The 22,162-nt window shown below is 44.9% G+C and overlaps 1 protein-coding gene across 1 annotated transcript in view; it reads left to right on the forward strand.

The window, feature by feature from the left end:
- The first annotated feature begins 840 nt into the window (after window positions 1-840).
- Window positions 841-22,162, forward strand: part of ALK (ALK receptor tyrosine kinase) — a 325,887-nt gene continuing 304,565 nt past the window's right edge. The window contains exon 1 of the mRNA XM_067292965.1: window positions 841-1,459. Coding sequence (XP_067149066.1) covers window positions 841-1,459 — 619 coding nt within the window. The remainder of the gene's footprint in view (window positions 1,460-22,162) is intronic.

Here is a 22,162-nt window from a genome sequence, read left to right on the forward strand (position 1 = left end):
AGGGAAAGAAGGAAGGAAGGAAAAAGGGAAGGAGGGAGGGAGAAAGGGAAAGAAAAGGAAGGAGGAGAAGAAGGGAGGGAGGAAAAATGAACGGCTCTGTCCATCGTTGCCTGCACAGAGAGAAAGAGAAGAGCGGCCGGGGCGGGCGCCGGCACCCCAGGGCCCGACAGCGCCCGGCGGCGGCGCCCGAGGCGCGTCCCCCGGCGGCGCCCCTCGCCCGGGCGGCGCGGGGGTGCCGGGCGCCGCCGGGCTCGGGCCCTGCCTGCCCAGGGCGCGGGGCCGCCCCTGCCGCCCGCCGCGCCCCCGCCGCGCTCGCGCCCCGCCGCGCCCCCGGGACCCCCGGGGCCGCGCTTCCCCGGCGCGGCGCCCCCGCCCCTCCCGACGGGGCGGCCGGGGGCGGCCGGGCCATTTTTTCTCAATGAACTGGCCCCCTCCCCGCGCCCGGCCTCCGCCCGCCCCGCCCCCGGCACATTTGCATAATGACGGCTGCCGGGGACGGCATTGGCTGCCGCCGGGCGGGCTCGGGCGTGATGTCAGCGCTCGCCGGGTAATGCCCGCGTTGTGGCGGGTAGTTGGAGCCGGCAAAGCCCGCGCAGCGGCGGCGGCGGTGGCGGCGGCAGCGGCCCCGGCAGCAGCGGCCCCGGCACCGGCGGTCCCGGGCGCACCGGCCTCGGCAGCGGCCCCGCGCTCCTCGGGCGCAGCGGCAGCGGCACCGCGCTTCCCGGGCGCACCGGCCCCGGCGCCGCTCCGTCGGGGCAGCGCGGGCGGCCGCGCAGCACGGGGCGCTCCGAGCCGCTGCCGCCGCCGCCGCCGCCGCCGCCGCGGGCGGGCGGGCGGGCCATGGCGGGGCGCCGGCTGCCCGCCCGCCTCCTGGCCGCCGCCTGCCTCGCGCTGAGCCTGGCGCCGGCGGCGGCGGGGCCGGCGGCGCCGCGGGAGAGCGCCGGCTTCTCGCGGCTGCAGCGGAAGAGCCTGGCCGTGGACTTCGTGGTGCCCTCGCTGTTCCGGACCTACGTGCGGGAGCTGGTGCTGGGGCCGCCGGGGCGCGCCGCGGCGCGGTGCCGCCTGCGGCTGGACTGCGCGCCGCTGCTGCGCGCCGCCCGCGGGGGGCTGCCGCGGGCCGCGCCGCCCGCCCGCCCCGGCGGCCCCGCCGCGCCGCTGCCCGGCGGCCCGGCGCGGAGGCTGCGCCGCGCCAAGCAGCTGGTGCTGGAGGTGGGCGAGGGCAGCCTGCGGGCCGGCTGCGCCGCCGAGCCGCCGGCGGGCCCCGGCGGGGCGGGCGGCGCGGCGCAGCTGGAGTTCAACCTCACCGAGCTCTTCGCCGGGTGGCTGCGCGCCGGCGAGGGCCGGCTGCGGGTGCGCCTGATGCCCGAGCGGCGGGCCGCCCTGCTGGGCAGGGAGCGCGGGCTCTCGGCGGCCATCCGCGCCGCCCGGCCGCGGCTCCTCTTCCACGTCTCGGCGGCAGGTGAGCCGCGCGTTGCATGCCGCCGCGCCCCGCGCCGCGCCGCGCCCATCCCCGCGGCCCCCGGCCGCCCGGCCCGGCCCGGCCCGGCCCTGCGCTGCGCTCCGCGCCCGCGGCAAAGGCCGGCCCGCCCCCGCGGTCGCCCCCGCCACTGCCTGCCCCGTGGGTGCGGGAGGCGCCGCTCCGCGGGCGGTCGCGGCTCTCCCCTCGCGGCTGCGCGGGGCGAAGCGCAGCGGCGGGTTTGCGCGGCTGGCGCCGCTCCGAAAGCGCCGAGCGCTTGCACGAAACGCGGAGGGTTCGTCTGCGCCGGGCGGCCGCGCGCAAACCCCCCGGCAAAGCTGTCAGTGGCCTCAGGAGAGCAAGAGGAGGCTCCCTGAGGCTTAAAAATGTCGTCTTAAAAGTGGCAAGTGTACTCAAGTGCGGCAGGGGACTCCCGGGTTGTGTGCGGGCAGACCTCAGGGAATAGCAGTAACACGTCCAAAGCGGAGCTGACCAGCAGATCGATACAGCAGTGTTGATAGTGATACGCGACAGTATTATTTCACCTCTAAAGATAAAAGCTAATGGCTGACACGTAAACACGTGCATGAAACTGGTGCTCCTCTGAGTTTCATGTATCTGGAACTGAGGTAATTTCTATCGTTTTAAAACCGTAGAGGATCCTTAGTGAACGGCGCTGTAGCAGATAGAGTAAGACAAAAAGTTGTTCATCTGAGGAGCCTCACTTAGCACTGGCGTTTTTCTGAAGAAAGAACGTGGCTTAAAATCTTGGTTGCAGGCTGCAGTTATTTGCAGTCAGGGTACAGGGCAGCTCCGTTACCTCTAATCAAGTCTCTGCTCAGGGCCGATGATCAAGAAAGCTTTCCATTCTGTGCATGCGATTTACCTTTAACACTAGCTCTCATTCAGGCTCTCCCACTAAAAGAATGTAATACCTAGAGGACCGCAGGGCCAAATAATTTGTCACAGTGAATTAAGTTAGGTAGCTTTTCTGAAGCTCTGTAGAAGTCAATGGTGCGTTCCTGAGTAGCCACCTACTTAATGAACCAGGGAATATACTTAAGTAAATTCACAAGAGATGAGACAAGTCAGTGCTGGGCTTTGAATACAAAGTTGAAGCAACTGATTTCCGATGCGCAACTGAAAAGCTAGGCCAGCGATTTGAATAAGTGCAAACTGAACCCATACCATTCCTTGCTGCCTGACAGTAAAATCAAAGCAGGTTGTCAGAGCAGGGTCTGTGTGAACCAGTCTTACACTCACGGCTGACGTGAGATACCCAGGTTATCTTCCTGTATGAATTCTGGCAGGGATAAGGCAAAGGTACTTTCTACCACAAGGTGGCCAGGTGAGGTCAAAACACCTACCTTCTCCCCTTCCCCTTGCAACCGGTCTTGCCTTGATACATTACAGCAAAAAAAAAAAAAAAAAAAAAAAAAAATCCAACTCCAAACCAAAAAACACCCAGAAAAACCTACCTGCTGTTTTTTATTGTTGGGGAATTTACTGTGAATAGCACTTGTCTTGCTTCACTGTTTAACAGTTAAGATGTAGCTTTAGCTTTTAATGCCAGCTTAGCCCCAGTGCTTTTAGCAATAGGGGAGCTGGAGAGCGTGCACTTGCCTTCTGTGAGGATGAAGGTGCGTCGGTAACCCCGGCAAAGGGTATTTGTATGAACTAACAGCTGCTCTGGGCTTAGGAAATCAAGGCAGATGGAGTTTTAACCAAAGCGAGTAAACCCACTGGCTTTGGATGTTGTCTTTGCTGTTGAGAAGAAATAGATGTTTTTACAGATAGATAACTAGTAGTTAGGTATTCCCCTGTAAAATCATGTTGGAGACAAGGCTCTGCAGTCTTCACTGCAATATGGTCATACAAAGTCAACCATAGGGGATGCAGGAGTAGGAGGAAGAGAGAGGGAAGAAGGAATATTGACCTCATCTACCTGTATCACAGTAATAACTACTCCTAGCAGATGTTCCTAATCTCCTCTAAAAATCTGAGTCTCCTCTTGAATTTTACACCAAGGTTGCTAACATGCATAGGTTGTGTCACTATAAAATTATATTCTGCTTTTTTAGCAATGAAAACTTAGTGTACTTAGGCTATTACATTCCTTTGCATTAGATTTTTAACCTGGGTTTGTTAAACACGTTAAAATCCATTCTTTCTGCTTTGTGAAGATACTGCCTGTTTGAACACCATGTGTCACTGCCATACTTCAATTTGTGCCATATAGCCCTGCCGATAGCAGGACGTGCTGACACGGTGATAACATCCAGCAGCCCGTAAGTGTGAGGAATTCAGCAATTATTAACGCCATTGCAGCTAATGTGTGTGGGGCTTAGCTAAAGCCCTTCCTAAGGCAACTGAGCCTTGCCTTCATTGCTTAAGTTAATTGGAAATGGATTGCAAACAACCCAATCCTACCATCAATAATGTAAAGCTGCTTCACTTATTTTGGCATATTTAGCTTTTTTTTTTCTTTCTTTCTTTCTTTTTCTTTTTTTTTGCCTTGTTAGAGAGGCCCAGCATTGCAGTACTTTCCAGGGAAAGATGTAATTACCTTGATAAATTATTTTGGCAAAATTATCCTTCATATGAATGGAGACTGAAATATATTATAGGATGAGAGAAAACTGCAAGAGGCTGAATTCCCATTGACTTTAAGGGTTATGGAAGAGTCCCTTAAAAAGTGCTTTATTCTCTTTAACTGTTACACTCCCTGATACCGACTCAAAGATATTAAGCCAGAGTGAACTCTTTTCCTTTCTAACAACATGTTTGCACAAAGTGTAATGTAATTTGCCTCAGCGTGTTACTGAACAATTAGTAAAAGCTGTACTAACTGGACTGCTGCTGTTTAACAGACAAACTATGAAGCTCACAGGAATTTCTATAGGGTTTCCTGCAAATATTCTCAATGCCAGATTTCTCTCATGCACTCCTCATCCTTGTGGGAATGGAGTACCCTGCAAAAAGAGCTTCCTATTTCAGAAGCTCTGGTCCCAAGCCCATCTACAATTTCTGTGTCAGCTTGGCCTTTCCAGAATTGGCTAAGAGACAGTTTTCCTCTCTTGGAAATGCTTCAAGAATTAATACTGGCTTCCTCTCCTTCCCCTAGTGCTTCTCTGGGACAAAATCAAATTCATTTCAATCTTTTTGTGGAAAAATAAACAATAAAAATTTCACAAGAAGGGAGGGGCAAGCTCAGAGAGGATCACAGTGCTGCAAACCTCCCATGTTTTAGGCAAGCCTCCCAACTACCAGGTTGCTGGTGACTGTGCTGTCATTTTCTTTGGTTTTGACTGGAAATTCCATCCCCCCCCCTCCAAGGAAACCTTTCCTGAATCAATTTAATCAAAACCGGTACATTCCCATGGGAAACTGATCTGCCGGCAAACCCTTTCGTCAGAAGATTGGTGGCCGGCTTTGCTTCTCGCTTCGTGGTAGGGTTTGTGATCTAGTGTCAAAACACAGTGAGTCTTGCTAGCTGTGTGCTCTCTGGACAGGTTATTGAGCCTTCTTTGAAACAATCCTAAATTGCCTCTATATTGCCACCAAAGAGGTGTCCAAACATCAGCATTATACCTTGCATGGCTGTTCCTGTGCTGCTGGGCTAAAATTACCCCCAGGACTTTAAGATCAAGTAGGGTATTGCACGTTGCGCAGAGGTCTTGTGCAGACCTTCTTGGTGGATCTCATCCCAGAGATGGGGCAGCCTGGGAAGACATAGGCTGAGCGAGTGAAAGGCAAGTGCTTGGCATTAGCTCTGCCTCCGTAATGACGCAGAACCCTTGCCTCCTAACCATTGGCATATGCGCTTTGTCACGTTAACGTCACAGGTAACCAGCTCACTTACTGCAGGGCACCTGGGCCACAAATGTTGCTAAATAGGTTTCTTGTGAGTTTAATAAGCTAAAATGGCCATAAAATAACTTCCCACGAGAACTAATGGATACTTGCATATGCAAAGATGGGAAGAGTATGTGAGAAAGGGGCACACAGAGATGAAAATGAGTCATTCCTCCCTGTAAAGGTCAGGGTACTTTCATTCATGAAATAGATTTAACATTCCAATTACATTTTTTAAATAGAAATGCATAACTTTTCATCCCCTGGTTAGGGGAAATATTTCTCCTGCACTTGGGCCTTCATCTAAAATTTTATTAACTGGCTGCATGTATTCTCCCTGAAACTGTCTGCATTCACTACATACCAATGCTATTATAATGCTGAGGCAATTAGGCTCTGCATCTTTAGGGTAGTGCTACCATGCCCCTGAGCTCATTTGCAGAAAGGACCCTTTACCTAAAGAGAAGAAAGAATTCCAACCAAATGAAAACATGTTTTTAAAAATTGACATTGAGTAAATGGAAATCAGTGCTCTAAGCTAAAATCTGCCTGTAATAAAATCCATAGGATTCTTGTTGCGTATTTCAGAGGCACTAGAATTTGATCATGGTCTCTGAGTTGAATTCTTCTTTTGTTATTTTTTGTTTTTGTTTTTCTGCTTTCAAAGAACAAAGTTTGGAGTTGGGCCATGCTGAGTCAGGCCTGCTCAGAAAGCTGGTAGAAGACTTCAACCACTTCCCCGTTGCTCTCTGTTTTTCTCTCATCCTCAACTGTGTATCTGACATCTGAAATCTGATCTTGCTCTGCATAAAAATCAGTGGCACAACTCAGTGGCAGGCAGGGCTGGATGCTGCACCAGTGCAAAGCTCTAGAGCAGGCCTGATTTGCACTTGCTGAGTTTGTTCTAGACATAAACCAGTGCAAACTGAGTTTTTCCTTTTCTACCCTTGGGTTCTCATGGCTGCCAGTGTATTGAATGCTGATTGCCAGTTGCTAAATCATGGCTAACCCTAAGTGTGCTTAGCAGCATCTTTCCCAGTCCTTCCTGCCTTACGTATTAGGTCTATAGTGCCTCCCTCCAGACCACCAGACAGTGGCGCTCTCCAGAAATGTGGATTTGGTCAATCCACAGTGCCAGTTCTTGAACTGTAAATGCCTCTTGAAGAGGCTGCTGATTGCCTAGTGATGGGTTCGACTGGCTTCGCGGGAGGCCCCGTCCCTGGCTTCCCTTCCTAGTCTGCCTGCCCTGTCACTGGCCAAGACATTCACCTACGCCAGGAGCACCACGGAAACTCATAGCAAATAACTCCCCTGACAAATGGTGCCCTGTTCACTATATACATGGTGACTGCAAAGATTTAAGGCTTTGCAAATTTGTTGGCAATTGTTTGGCAGCTGATGTTAGAAATGACATTCAGGCTTTCAGTGGTTCATGGAAAGCGTGCTGTCATCACTCACTATTCCCCACGGCTTTGCTTGGACCAGAGTCACGTAGCGCTGCTGCTCTCTGATGGCAGTCAGGATTACACCATAATGTGTTTATGATTTCCAGGTCTGTTTTCTGCAGATTTCCTTTACTTTTAGGCATGGCTCATTGTTCTTATGAATGGTCTTATTCATAAGCTTATTCAGTAAAATATCCATAAACAAACACCAAAAGGGGCACAAATATCAGTTTATTATGTTAACTTTTTTATTTGAATGAGCATTTATGACACATTTTAAAAAGATATTTTCTCTAATCTTGCTGTGCTTTTATTTCCCCATCCCTAAAAAAATGGGCTATATACCTACAGCAGAGGAGTGCACTGGGAGACTTAAGTGCTTTATTATACAAATGCAGAGACATACTTAAAAATCAAAGGCAGTTTCGCGTTGTCTGATTGAATAGTATCCTAAAGTAATCTGGTCGTTTGGTTCACTGCACATCCCACATGAACATTACACGGGAAGAAAATATAATCTGCATTTGTGACACTGTTTGTGAATTAGCCAAAATAGGTAGAGAAAGTGAGGGGAGATTAGCAACATTTAGTGCTTACTCAAAAATTTCACAGGTAACTTGAGCCTTATTGTAGTAAAGAAAGTATCACCTTTTCAATACAGCAGTGCTAACTAGTTTAGGGTGACACTGCTTTTGGGAGCCCAACTTAAGATTTTTCTTCCCAGGCAGCAGCAAATTCAGTGCTGTGCCTGGGCATTGCCTGTCTAATTATCAGACCAAAGCGTCAGCTTTGGCTACCCCAAAATTAGAGTGCCAAGACGAGGAGAGCTACTTTTTGGCACAAGTGATCTACCTAGCAGCAAACAGCAGTTCAGGTTGCCTGCCTTCCAGATCGCTCCCTATCCACTGAACCGCAGCATGTTTCCTGAGAAGCCACTTCTGAGCTCCGTGGGGCCGTTCAGACCGCAGCGCTGAGCTGAGAAAGGTCCTTTATGAAATGTGCCACATTTGTCTTGCTTCTCTAATTCAGAAAAATTTGGTTGGAGAAAAATGTCATGGAAGCATAAATGCAGATTTGATAAGTCTGACCTTTCTTTTCTTCCGAACAATAAATGTCAGAAAGCTTAAAATGACAAGCTGGAATGCCTGGAGGTTATTTATGTGTTTAAATATTTAGGCAAGAAACACATTTTGAGACTAAAGTCTAATTTACATGAGTATTTTGATTTATGACTGAGACTGCCTAGTAGCTTCATGGTTGTCACTATCCTGCTCAGCATGGCCCCTCAGAAATTTACTGTGACAGCACAGATAGGACTTCGATATCTCTGCTTTCAGAAGCTATAAACTACGTCAGTTGTACTGAAGGAGAATCCTCACTTGTTAGTCGTACAGGATCTATGGCATGTAGCTGAACTGTTTTAGCTCTATCTAGTACAAAGGGCTGGTGGCCTGCTAGAGACAGACTCCAGAGTATTTTCTAAAAATATGCATTTTAAAGAAAATAGCAAACTTGTATAAAAACGTACTCAAGCATGGAAAATTGCTTACAGAATATGAAGTGGTGCTTGCCATGTGAAAACAGTGTATCAGTTACTACTTTGTATTTATTTTACCTTTTGGCAAAGAGCTTCAGTGCTTTAGTGAGGGAAGTTGCAAGAATCAAATTCTGCTTTGACTTCCAGCTTTATTATCTTGCACTGCTGGGTCTGTCATTGGTGAATGTGGCATAGAGTGAGCAGAGAGGAGGGGAAGCTCATGTGAGGAATTTGGGTGAGAAGAGGGGATTATATATATACACACGGTTCTGCCACTGATGTGCCTTGTGACATGAATTACCTCCCTTTGTGGCAGGTACTTCCTTTGTAAAGCAAGGGTAGTTTTGACTGCTTTTGAACTCCACTGCTGGAAGGTGCTATTTTATTGCAGATTTCTATTACTTTTACTTTCTAAGAACCCCAATAAGGACAATAAGATGCTGTTCAAATTCTGAGATTTCTAAAGTAAAAGCTAAAACAAGCAGCCTGCCATATTGACTTACTCCCACATCTGCAGTGCTAATCGTAGGACTATTTCCTTCACTTCAGTGATAGCAAACCTTTGAAATTTAAAAGTGGTATCAATTTGCTTGATGTTACAATGTACTGAGATTTTGGTTTTGGAAAAACTATGTACTGTCCCTTTGACCATTAAAACACCCGCTTGTCTTAAAGCCAAATGGTCAAATTTAGACGCACCATTTGAATAATTTGTGAGGCTTTGGACAGCGTTACTCATAGACCCATAAAGCACAAGGGAGAGTAGGGAGGGCTGTTGCCCTCCTGCCCCCGCTGGCTGCCAAAGATGCATTTAGCACCTGCAGCTGGGTGCCAGCACCGTTTGCAGCAAAGAGCTGCAGGTGTTGGCTGCAGCCAGCTGGTGGGGGCTGCCCAGCACAGCCTGTCCTGCAAAGAGAAAACCTCACAGAGGCCAGGGGAGAAGATCTGTGATTGCTCATTGCTTCAGGTGTCAGAAATTAATAGCAAAGGTGGGATCTGAGATTGCTTAAAACTTCAGAGGCCTAGTTGCTTCTTCTTAGATCACAAATGGCAAAGTTGACATGCTAGGCAGGAGCTTTTCATCTAGAAATGATGGGGAAGCCCCTTTATAAGCTTGTCTCTAACAGCTCTTTGGTTCAGTCTGTTAGTCTCAAAAGCTTTTCAGTGATAGTTCAGTGGTTACGCTAAGGCAGAAGAACTACTTTTCCTATCAGAAAGAAGGCATATGCTGAATCCCTTTCAGGCTTGGATTTCCCCTGCAGCAGTGCACTGAATGTGAGTTAAAAAGCTGCAGGCTCTTTCTGCAGGCTTCTACCCATCTTCTTACTGATAAACAACTCTATCCAACCTTGCACCTTACAAAACTATGCAATGAAAGACAATTGGGACTCCATTTCTGAGTTACAAGCTGGGCAAGGGGAGAGAAGATGATACTGTGTAAGGTGATTAGGTCAAGAGTAGAGAGCACTTGGTGGTGAGTATGGAAAAAATCAGGGATACCATATTGGTGAGGTGGGAGTATGATATAATATGGCTCGTGTGTGTTCTTGTACTGTGTATTTCTTGATATTTGGGAAGAGGTAATACCCATCCACACACATACTCAGTGATGTGCATCAGTAGACACATCAGAAGTGGTGTTTTTCCACATTTCATACTCTTTCTAGCACTTCTACATCATTGGAGATTTCTTTCTAGCTCAGTTTTGAAAGCTCACATAGTTCTGCTGGATACAATTGCTGCCTGCAACATGCAGCTGAATATCTGTGACTTCAGCCATTAGAAATCTTTGGTAATCCCTCAAAGCTCTGCAAGTTGCAGCAGACCTCCAATTAGAACTCGTACATTGGCATTCTCCTGCTGTTTCAGCTTGCCCATTAAATAACAGGCTATCTCAGATGCATCAGAATGTCTGGGCTTTTTATAGTCTCTTTCATCTTAGATTCTTAAAGTACTTTAAGCCTTATCACCCTAGTGACAATGCTAAGCATTATTATATCCATTTTACAGAGAGATCATAGAAGCCAGAGATGGAAAAAGCATTATTTGATTATGTTAGACTGCAAGTGCTGAATATGGTTTTCTCATATAGAATATACTAAATACCGGTGTCTTTCCCTGTTTCAGCCGAAAGGCCAAGAAAGAACAAGAAATTAGAGGTGAGAGGCTTGGTAACTCAGTGAAAATACTGCAGCAATTATTGGCAAAGCCACCTTCCAGTCCTCTCTGTTCCAAACTGTGTTTGCCACTCTTGCCTTTCAAACAAATCTGGCTTTGTCACATTCCACCCTTTTTACAGTATTATTTATATTTAAATATATTTATTTACATTTTACAATCTGCTGATCCTCTCTCTATCTTCAGAAATTGCCCTGTGGCCTTTCCATTTGTAGGATGGTGTATGTCGGTGTTAGAGAGCATGATGCAATGGTTATTTCCCAGGGACATTTTATTATTGATGCTAATTAAACTTGAAACTAATGAGAAAGGATTACTTTTCAGGGCTGGTGAGGAGGCAGAATAGTTATTATAGGTTAATTATTCTTTTAAAAGAGTTGGTTTAAGTAAAAATTCATTTTGTCAACTTTTTTTCTTGCGTTGTTTGAAGAGGACTGAAATATAATTGCTGCGCTGACCTCATCTAGCTCTCAATTAGTAATCTCCTTCCATCAGCAAAAGGTTAATAAAACTCTTTAAGAAAAGGAATTCTGTGCCTTATCAGTGTGTGGACAATTCAGAATGGGTCTCCCTCCAAGTATTTCCTATTACCCTTCTGCATGATTTCCTTGGCATACTTGTTGCTCTTGAAAAATGCAGTATTCCTTAAAACTTCCCAATTTAATGACTGCTTTGCAAAACAGGTGGAGAGTGAATCTGCAGTCAAGGCCGGTTTGAGACATGCACTTAAGTCTTCTGACTCCCTTCTCCCTTAAATATTGTGGTCAACTGTTAAAATCTCACCTTGCTTGAGAGGGCAGTGAGGTGTCCATGTAATGATTAGTATTTGCTGAGTAACCAGGGACACGTGACCCCAGGAATGGCCTGGCCCTTGTCAGAGAGCTGCTCGTGTCTCCTTCCCCTGTCGCCCCCTCCGAGTGAAAAGGCACTCTTTCCCCCATGCACCTCTCTCCATTTCTGCCAGGTTTCTCCTTTCCTGGTGTTGCCCAGGGTGATGCTGCTGGTGGGCTTGGGTGGGGGGGGTGCCAGAGACCCTGGCTGGGGTCCATGTTGCCAGGCCACCGCTCTCATCTCCTGCTCGGGGCAGCGCCACAGCTGCAGGAGGGCAGGAGAAGACAAGGCTCACTTCACAGAGGAGCAAAGGGCTCTTTGCTGTCAGGGAAGCAGCATGACTTGCTTTCTCTGGAGCAATGGCAGGTTGCAGCTTTCAGACACTTCTCGGTTTTTAGGTGGTTCCCTTACTAATCACGCATTGCGGTCTGAGGTGCAATGCGGTTTCTCAAAAGGGCAGCATTCACCAGTCCCGAGGTCGAGAGACAAGTTGCATCCTCTGTCTGGGTAGTGGTATTGTGTCCAAAAATAAAACATCCTCTTGAGTATCCATTCATGCCACTGGACTCTGCAGGCCAGCTAGTAGGATTTTGGAGTAGCACTTGAAGTGCCTAGTCCCTTGAAGTGATTACAGCTTTAAATCATGTGAAGACTGGTTAAAAGCCCAGTGTTTCCTTCTCTGCCTTGCCAGTCTATTGTCCTTTATCTCCTGAAAGAAAGCAGCATTAAGTTTTAAGACCCGATTCAGTAACGCTTTATGGATAATAATTATGACTGATATTAAGTCTTCAGCAGCCAGTCTGTACTGGGACTTAATGTATTGAAGTTTATTACCAGTGTAACCTATCTTTTCACATCGTTTGTAAAGCAGTATCAACTATACTGATAAGAGGAGCAATTAGTTCATTAATATTTCTTTCTCCTGTTTCTCTGCAGAGTGTTCATATGCATGTCACTTAATAGAGCTGGAATGGGAGGAGTTTGCTGGTGAAGAGGTTTTGTTTACAGAGTCTGTAAAACTGTGAAGTTATGCTGAATGAATGAATTAATAAACTACAGCAATCCTGTGCTGGGAAAGGGAATCCATTAGTGGATAGTCCCTGGAGATCATTTGATCCTCTTTTCCTTTTTAGTAGTAAGTGTGTGAATTCGAAGTTTTCAGGGATGCTATTTAGAGAAGAATCCCACACCTCCCTCTGAAGCTTATCCCAGTGATGAAAGTTCTTGAATCTGTGAAACTTCTTTAAACACCCCATATTGGTGATTTTTTCCTGAAGTTTTCCAGATTCCCTGATCCTTGTCAAGCTGAACATGGCAGTATGTATATATGTCATGACTGTTTATGGAGATGGTCCATGAACCAAACTGAAGACCAAGTTGAGCAGAAGAAAGCTCTGGTGGTTTCTAACTCCTGAAATGCCATGTATAGTGGTCTAATACAAATTATGAGACAAAGGAAACTCACCTTAGTTTCCACACAGGGTCACCGTGGGAAGTTCTAGTGCATTTGCACTGAAAAAGTCACCTGAAGGAGTCAGGACTGTCCTTGCTCAACTAAACCTTGTGATGTTCATGCATCATTAACTGTACATGTACCATACCTTATAGTTGCTTTTCGTTGCCTTGCCCTTCCTTCATAACTTTCTGCATAAGGAAATCTACCTCCCTGGTAAGATCAAATAAGATGCTGTCTGCTTGTGTCCTTTCTGCCTTTTTGATGGGAAAGCAGAAGGGAATTCTAAAGTGCTTTGGGAGCTACATGAAGGCCTTGCTTTGACATCTCTAAATATGTGAGTAATGGGGTGCTTAGAACCGATTTTACGTGTAATGGATGCTCAACAATAAGGAATCACAAATTGTGGGCAGCAGAGCTTGGAGAGGATTGCTGCTCAACAAGATTAATGGGAAGGGAGACCTTTCTTGTGATGAAGGATGCAGTTCAGGCTTGAAAACAGACAATGACACACTAGATGTTGGACAGCTGGGTTTCCTCTGCAGGCAGTAACACGATGCATTTGCAGGGCCCTTGCCTAGGTAGCAGAACAGCTGCAAGACAAATGTATTGTAATTCCCACTTTGCCCACAGATGTGTGTGTGCAGACACATCCAGAGGTGAAGGGATCTTCTAAGGGGTGCCTGTCAAACTGGTGATAGGGATGCAGAAGGAAACTCAGGAATTTCTTCTTATAAGAAATGCAGACTGAGGAGAAAAACAGGATGAGACTGAAATTGAATATGACTGGATCTGAGCACTGGAGGGTTTATTTTACAACCAAAATATAATTCTTGCTAGCATCTTGGTAAGCACTTGATGTAAGATAAAGGCTGAAGTTAGTGAGAACAAGATTTCAGGGAACTTGTGATTCCTCCTGGGATCTTATCTAGCCAGACTTTTCCCTTAGGGTCATGACCTCAACAAACCATGCAAGTAAAATATAAATAAAAGCTGGGTTCCCTTTCAGTTAGTAAAAGCTTAAAGGTGTATTTTCTTACTATTAAAAATATTGTCAAATTAAAAAGAAAACAAATACATCAATATTTTGGTTGTAAATAATAAAAAACAGGTAAAAGCATAACTCGCTTTCCCTTTCTAGTTGACTGTAAGTTGCAAGCTGTTAACTCTGAATATTGTGACTAAGGGGGTATGGGTAGGGAGCAGAATCACTCAAATGTTAGTGGAGATAGCTGAGATCATTGTTATGACTGCAACTTTTATTCTTTATCTTTGACAAGGATGATAGTGTGTGGAAATGAAGCCAGCAAACATGTAAAATACCTCTAAATATAGAGGAGAAAACAGCAAATAATAACTGGACCAGTAATCAGATGCAGAAGGCCTTATCTGTAAATACAGTGACTTGAAAGATGGCAATGCTGGTAGATAAACATAAAGACGATGATGAAGCAGAGAATAAATAGAGCAATATCCTCTAAACAGTAAAGAGCTGGAGCATAAGACCCTGGAAAGACATTCAGGACTTATTGCTTGAGAAGGATCCCTAAAGCTGTCAAGCAGATGTGCAGCTGGTAAGTAGCTGACTTTCTGGGATGTTGACTGAAATGGTGGGAGAAATAAATCAAGGGGGATTGCATTAGTGTTACTGAAGTCAGTATATTACTTTGCTTTGAAGCATAGAGTCCTGTGGAGAAAGTGATGACTGTCATCCCATAAGAATGATCAAACTGAGTGGAGACGAGTCCCAGATTTAGGCTGTAGTATAGGCAGGGGTTTCTGTTCCTTACAGTCATAATTTCCAGGTTTCCTTGAAGGTCTGGGACTGGAGTTTGATGGAAAGTGTAAGGGGCTGATCCTAGGCCTAGTGAGGTCAGCAGCATCTTTCCATTAGGCATCTGCTCCACTCTCCTGCTCTCCAATGTGGCCAGACTGGGCAGGAGCCACCTCTCCTGTTCTGTTATCAGCTCTACTCTGTGAGTGAGCAGGGAGACACAGCATGTCTAATTTTTTTGTGTAAGACGACTAAGAATTGCAGTTTGGGGCTTTGGTTTTGTATGTGTGTTCTTTTTTCCTCCCCTCCAGTCTGGCATCTTTGATCCACACTTAGTTTAGGTAATGAGCAAAAAAAGATATTGGTGCTAAGTTTAGTGACCAAAACAATTTTGCCTATGCTGTACTTACACTGGCCAAATGAGCACATGAGACGTGACAGCCCTTGTTCTTGAAGTCTCATCATTCTGTGGAAAGGACTTCTGGGCATAAGGTGTCGCACTGTAGCATGGTTGTTAGCCATTGAATGTGTCTTGCTCTTGCCTAGCTCTTAGACCTCTGGCATCCTTTGGGTTGAATGAATGCAAGGGAAGCATCATTCCAATAAGGGAGATGAAGAAGTAAGAGCATCCTTGCATCCTAGTGCATGCAAAGAGAAAAATATCGGCTCTCCAGGGTCTAGTGACAGGAGGAAAGCACTTGTCTGCCCTGTTTGAATATGTCCAAAAGAAAAGACACGAAAGGTTCTGATGGTATCTCTTAAAGACTTTACATCCACTGTTTATTAAGCCTTGTATCTCTGAAGACCTAATTTCAAGTTTTTACCTTCACTTAGAATTATGTTCAATTTACCCCAAGGAATTTTGCAGCACAGACAACCTAGGTGGTTTTCCAAACTGAGGATAAGAGTGCTTCCTCCTTCCCATCCTGCCAGTGCTACACTGGGCATGCCTTCATGATAGGGCATTTAAAGGCTATTATCCCTGGTTTTAATTTAAGAAGGTCAACAAATATGCCCTTTCTGCCGCATGAAAAAGGTTCTCAGTATCTGATATTAACTTTATTTCAAAGTGACTCTTGTCACTTCTGAAAGTATGAAAATAATTTATTTTTTAAATAGACTAAAGGATTGAAAAGGGGAAAATGAGGCAATATCTTTTCTGAAAAGAAAGTCAACTAAATTGAGATCTCCATCTTATTGGAGAACACTTCATTCTACTTGAGAAGGAACTGAAATTGCTTTATTCCTGCTTCTCAAATTGTTCAAAGACAGTTGTGATAGTCAAACCCATTTGCAAAGATAGAGTTGAATAATGATCTCATCTCTTATCTCGTCTTTTGTCATCACTCCAATCTCTTTCTCCAGAAACATTTGGGGATGGTGGAGTGGGGTTCAGATTAAAATGCTAAAGGAAATAATATTATATGGGGATCAGACTAGATTATTCTCAAATCACATCAGCAGAATTATCAGAAAGGAGGGCAGGCAAAGTACCTAAAACATAATGAAAATGCTTGTCCAAACTAGTGTAAAAGGCACTTCCATTTTAGCTATAATCTTCTGAGTTGGTTCAGGCTTAGAATAATTCAGAAATATTTTTTCCCATATGATGTAGAGTAAAGGAGACTCTATTGCCCCCACCTCCTTTCCCCCCCCCCCCCCCCATGACTCTAGACTCATGCTACTATTGTTCCATTGCTCCCTTAGGACAACATTCTGGGAAATTCCTCCTTTATTCTTAGTTTTGATTTCATGGCAAGACCAAGACTTGCATCTCACGTGTGCAGTGTGAGCAGTTTTAGAGGGTATAAATTTGGGTTCTGCCTCTGAATTTTGGTGCTACTGCTCTAAGAAGAAAAGCTTTATGTTGTGATTTTTGAGCTGCTCCAGGCATGTCCCTAGCCTAGCAACTTAAGTCTGGCTTTCAAAGTGATTTGAGAACACGGTTCCCTGTCTAGAGCCTTGTCACTGACCTCCCGGTCCTGGTCACTGCTTCACTAAAGCCCGTCTCTGGCTCCTTACAGACACTTCCATTATTCTGGCTTTATTATTGTCTCCTGAGCACGGAAATCTTCAAGGTCTGGAAGCTCCCTGTTCTCCATCGTGTCTCTTGCCTCCCTGTAGCATCTGTGTTGTCCCAGATTGCTGGGGTCATGCAGACGGGGAGCTTCCGCTGTCCTTTCAGTGCATGACCTGGGATAGGAGGACTAGCTTGGGGAGCTAGAGTTTCATCAAGATTCAATCTTGCAAAATCTCTTCTCTAACAATTCTTCTGAGTCACAGACAAAAGGCTTTCTTCTGAACTGGAGCCAAAGCTGGAGCTAAAGCTGCGAGGGGGCAAATTCAGCTCTAGTGATCTGAATCTGAATCTCACCTCTCCTCCATGCAGAGACCAGTTTGATTTTATATTCTGGGCAAACCCAAGTGTTTGTCTGTGGTTTTTTTTTTTTTTACCAGAAGAACTTTTTTTCCCTCTGAGCAAGCTAAATGCGAACAGGAATCCCTTCCCAAAATTGCCTCTTCTAATGAGGCTGCTTGCGGTGTAAGTCACACCTCCCTGTGGCTGACAATGTCACGACCTGGTCCTACGCAGATCTGCCTTGATGTGATTTCCTCCACAGGTTCCTTCCCGAGTGCTGTTTTTTATATTCCATTTCTGAACATATAACTCTTCTCTCAAAGGCACTGAGTAAAAGCACCATGCTGCAGTTTCTCCAAATAGCACTAAATCTGTGACAAACCTAAAAGAGGTTTCACAGCAAGGTGATAAACTACTGGCTTGTCAACTTTTTTGCTGGCTAAATGGAAAAACGAGTCAGGCAGTTTTACACTTTTAAGTGGAGAGAGATAAGGGCAGTTTCAGCATTTCAAAATCATCCGTGAACATCCATAAAATGAAGGGTTATTTGTTTCTTAAACTGATGTCTTGATAGTGAGGGACTCTATTTTTCACCAGTTTTCATATGTTTATTTCTGTAATATCCAATGGAAGAAGATATTTACTAATATTTTAAACAGCTAAGATTTCATCTGTTAACCATTTTCCTTGAAATGTAATTTATAATAGAGTTTATCTAAGTTGTTTATGAGGTTAAAACAAGTAAGATTGACACCCAGGAAAATGGCAAATTGCTAGATTTGAGTGTGGTGGAAAGTTAAGTTTTGTAAGCAATTCCAAGGTCTTTCATGATCCTAATTTTTCGATAAAATAATGGCATTAACTGAATCTTGCAATCTTGCTGAAATAATATGAAATAGAGGTGAGTTTGGCTCTCTCCTAAGGCATTACACTGAATAGGCTGTTCTGTGATCAGTGTCATTGGGCGACATCTCTGATGCTGCAGGAAAGATAAGAAGCTCTGACCTACTGTATTCTTTAATCTTTAGTCTTTCATCTTTGGACTCTGCACACAGTTCACTTTGTTCTTTTCTTCCCTCTTTTTTTGTGTATGATGTGACATACCTGTTAGTGCTCTGCAACCCCAGTTAAAGTGAGCAGTGAGCAGCAGCCCCATGCACCTGCCAGCTCCACATGTGGCCATCACCAGGAGCACAGTCCAGCTTCCTGAGGTCACTTGGGCTCTTGTGCCATCACCCAAAGATCCCACCTGCAGCATTGTGACACCTGGGGGTACCTGCTGATTGTAGATTTTCTCAAGACCTCCCCTCTCTGGCAGGAAGGGATTTTCTGAATGTGCATGTCTATAGATCAGGTTCCTGCCATACTGGAGACTATAATGAGTTCTGCCTTTGCAATTCCTTTAAAAAAAAAAAAAAAGGATTTGGCCAGACTCTTTTCGGCAGCTTGAGTTGCGCTCTGTTACACTGCTCAGTCCACGTGTTCTTAACCTTTTTGTCCTGTTTTTTGTGAATGCCAGCTCTTAGAAAACCCCTGTTGCTTGGTATATTGTGCTCAGATTTATGGCATTCTCCATAGCCGATTGCTCACTGTGCGCATCAGCAGGATAAAGCAGTGTGCAGAGCAAGGGACTCATTAAGAGATTGACAGATTTTTGACAACATCATTGAGTTCCAAGCCATGTCTGAGTTCTCAAACTACTTTAGGGCACGGTTTGGGTATCTGGCAGTTACATGGGGCTTATGTTTGGTTCCCTCACTGAGACAGCAGGTCAGCCAATTGACACGTGCCTGCTCCGTTAATGGATCAGTTTAATATTTGTATTGCAGTACAGCACAGTTGAGGATTGAGCTATAACATGCAGGTCACTGGGTAGATTCAGCAGTCGGTAAGGGAGCACAAGATGACAATGAAACAATTCAGATTAGCAAGCAGGGGCATTGCAGCTGTTTGGGCTCTCATTGCATTTCCCCAGATATTCCTGCAATGTCTGGTAGAAGCCAAGCAGTCTCTAGCCATAACAACCATATTGCAGTTTTCAGCTTTCTGAGCACTCTTCTCTGGTCTGTAGAGAACAGAGCGTTTAAGGACCTAAGCCATTTCATCTTCTATGCTATCACTGTCAAATAAACTCCGTCATTCTGAAGTTACATTTCCTGGGCATATTTTTTCAGAAACTTCTTTTCACATTAAGATCAGCAAAAGCTCTTTCTGGGAAGCCTGATTAAAAATACAGTTCCTCCCAGGAAAGAAAAGAAAAGAATATTTTCAGCATCAAAAGAGATCACAAAATTATCATAAAAAAATGGAATGAATTTTGATTATACATTGCAGTAAAATAGGTAAAAGTGGCCTCAGGGCATTCTGCTGTTTGTGAAGTAGTTTGGGGGGGGTTTGAACAGACATCTGCTAAGAATATAAGTGACGAAACATCTGGGAGACAAGAAGTGTCCTTTATTGGCATCAAAAAAACTGATGAAGATAGCTAATTTTTTGGTGAAATTTATCCTTGTTTGTATATTAAAAGGCAACCACAAATGAGAAACACAAGAAACCACAAGTGCTGTTTCTTTTCAGATGTTTGCTACTAACATGGATGGCTTCCAGCTCTGTTGCAGACCTTTATCTGCTAGGGTCAGACTGAGGCATTGGGAACTCAGTCCATGGAAGTGCAAACACTATTTCATATTTGTTCTCTTGAGCTGGGTTTTGTTCTTCTGTGATGGTATAATTAATTGTACTACCTAACTGCCTACATTATGTTTGGGCCTTTACTCTATTAAGAAAATAGAGGAAACTTCAGGATTTGTCCTGAATTACTTCCTGATTATTTCCTGTTTCCTGATTTATTTCTAAGCTCTGGAGTCGGCCTTTTTAACATTGCACAGAGGGTTTTGAGGAGACAGGATTCCAGTGGTTTTGAATGTTACCGTCTGTATTGCATATGGCCAAAATGTCAATTAGCCTCCATTTTTAAAATAAGTTTCTAGGCTAGGCCTTCAGAGAAAAATGAACCTGGAAAAATATTCACCATTTTGTGTTGACATTATGAAAAGTTTGACACCTTAGTACCAAAGACTTTTTCAGACTCTAGCTTTTGTCTGTAACTAACCCCTCCTTTGTTTTCCTCCTCAAATGTCCTTACGGCTACATGTATATTCCACAGGAGCAGGAAATGTTTATTGTTATTAGGCAACAATAATAATGATGTTTCCCCAAAGCCTCTGTTTTATCCACAACTTTAATAAAATGTGTTTAGCATCCTAAGGGGTGTCTCTAACAATTCAGCTTGAAGCAGTTTCAGGATCTTGCAGCATGTACCTGGAAAGCAACAGTGACTGTCTTTCCAGCATCTTTCATCAATCATTTAAGATGAGTTGTGTAAAATCCAGCTGACCCTTCTATCATAACCAGGGGCAGATAGCTTTGAATTGTCATTTTGATAAATTTGGGAGTATTGGCAGTGTTATGGGCTAAGGAGGCAGGCATCTGAGTCTTTCAGCTGTCAGTGTCATTATGAAATACCTTAAGAGAGCTCAGGGAATGTGTCCTGGCTATTTGATAAATCTTACCTCCACAAATGAGTGGGTTTTGCGTGGTTTCACAATCTACTGAATTCTATTAGACCATATCCTTTGTTTCAAAAATAGCTGTTAGAACAGGGTATTTGATGAGGCTGTGTATTGTTTTTTCCATAACCCCTTAGGTTTTTGTCAATGAATGACTTTCTATGGTGAATACCACAGCAATGATTGACCTGTATGGCACACGCATGAGTTCAACAATTTATCACATGATCAAAACTAGCTTATCCTGCTTGGATGCATCATTAGTCTCTTTTTCCCCATGTTTCTCTGTAGGATATAATACAGAAGGTAGGCATAACACTTTTCATGGCAGCATCCCAAGCAAAAATTCAAAACTAGGTGAAATCTTTCTTATACATGTAAAAAAACAGAACACCATTTTTAGGGTCCTGCGTAATGCCTGCCACATGGTTAGAGTCTATACTGATATTTTAGTGCTATCTTAGCACCTGTTGTGTTTTATCATTTTCAACAATGAATATGTGACAATTTTAGCACAAATTAAACATTGAGTCTATAGCTTCACAACACCAGTTTAAATGAAACACAAATAACAACAATATTTGAAATTAAGCATAGATGATATAGGTCAATGAGTGGAAGCCAAATGACCCTTTTCTACCCACTGTAATGGGAATTCACAAGGCTTTGAAAGCTAGTACCGCAGAAGGTAGGTGACCTCTGGTGGGTTCCATTTCTCAGTCACTACAAGATTGATACTTAGCTGTGGTGAGGTCTAGCTCCCATTTTGCCACCTGTGTTACAATTTCTTTTTTGGGGGAGGGCAGGTGAGGAGAGGAACAGTGGAAGGTAGAGGAGAGAAGGCAGTGATGCTGTGTTGCTGTTAATATATGTTAGAGTATCTTGCAAGCTCATTTCCCAGACACAGGATATTTTTAGCAAAGTGGGAAGGGAGAGAAAGGAAAATTTCATTAAAGCATCTATACATAGGAGTTCCATGCAAGAAGACCCTGGCTTTAGTGAAATGGGTTGTAGGATGTCAAATGATGAAATAGCCAGTTATTTGAACTGTATTAACTGTGTCTAACTCTTACAAGACTATTGACCATATTCCACAGTTTCATGTTGGTTCATCATGACCACAGTCACAGCAGGGATATGTGATGATTTGTGTGGATTTGAACCACTTCTCAGTACTGAGGTCAGGAGAGCGATGTTCTTATGAGGTGGTTTGTCCCACGGAAGTTGCAGAAGTTGGGTAGAGGGCAGTGAACAGCGTGAGCATCCATTTAAAGAGACTTGTGAGCTGGTGTGATAGTGGAGGGGTGACCTGCTGGGCTGCCAGGTAGGAATCGGAGTTTGTATCTCAGTTCTTCCTTTTTTTTCTGTTCTGTGGAGCTGGTAGAGGCTGTAGATCAAACTTCCACCACCCTCCCTGGCTGATACATGCACCATTTGCAGGCTTGTATGCAGTCCTCAAAAGACTGAAGACCAACGTGTCAGGTGAATTCTGGTTCAGGACTTTCTTACCCCACATGTATCTTTTAAAATAGCATTGGCCATTTAAGAAAAATTCTGCACAGGACTACAGAAAGCTAACAGTGGTTTTCAAATCGGAACTCTTGCTCCCATGAGGGTTGAATCTGGAAACACACATCAGAATTAGGTCATATTTTCAGAAGGAGCTGAATGTAACACAACTTCAGAGGTACTCATTTTCAGGATG

Source organism: Apteryx mantelli, chromosome 3, assembly GCF_036417845.1.
Source record: "Apteryx mantelli isolate bAptMan1 chromosome 3, bAptMan1.hap1, whole genome shotgun sequence".
NCBI classification, from domain to species: Eukaryota; Metazoa; Chordata; class Aves; order Apterygiformes; family Apterygidae; genus Apteryx; species Apteryx mantelli.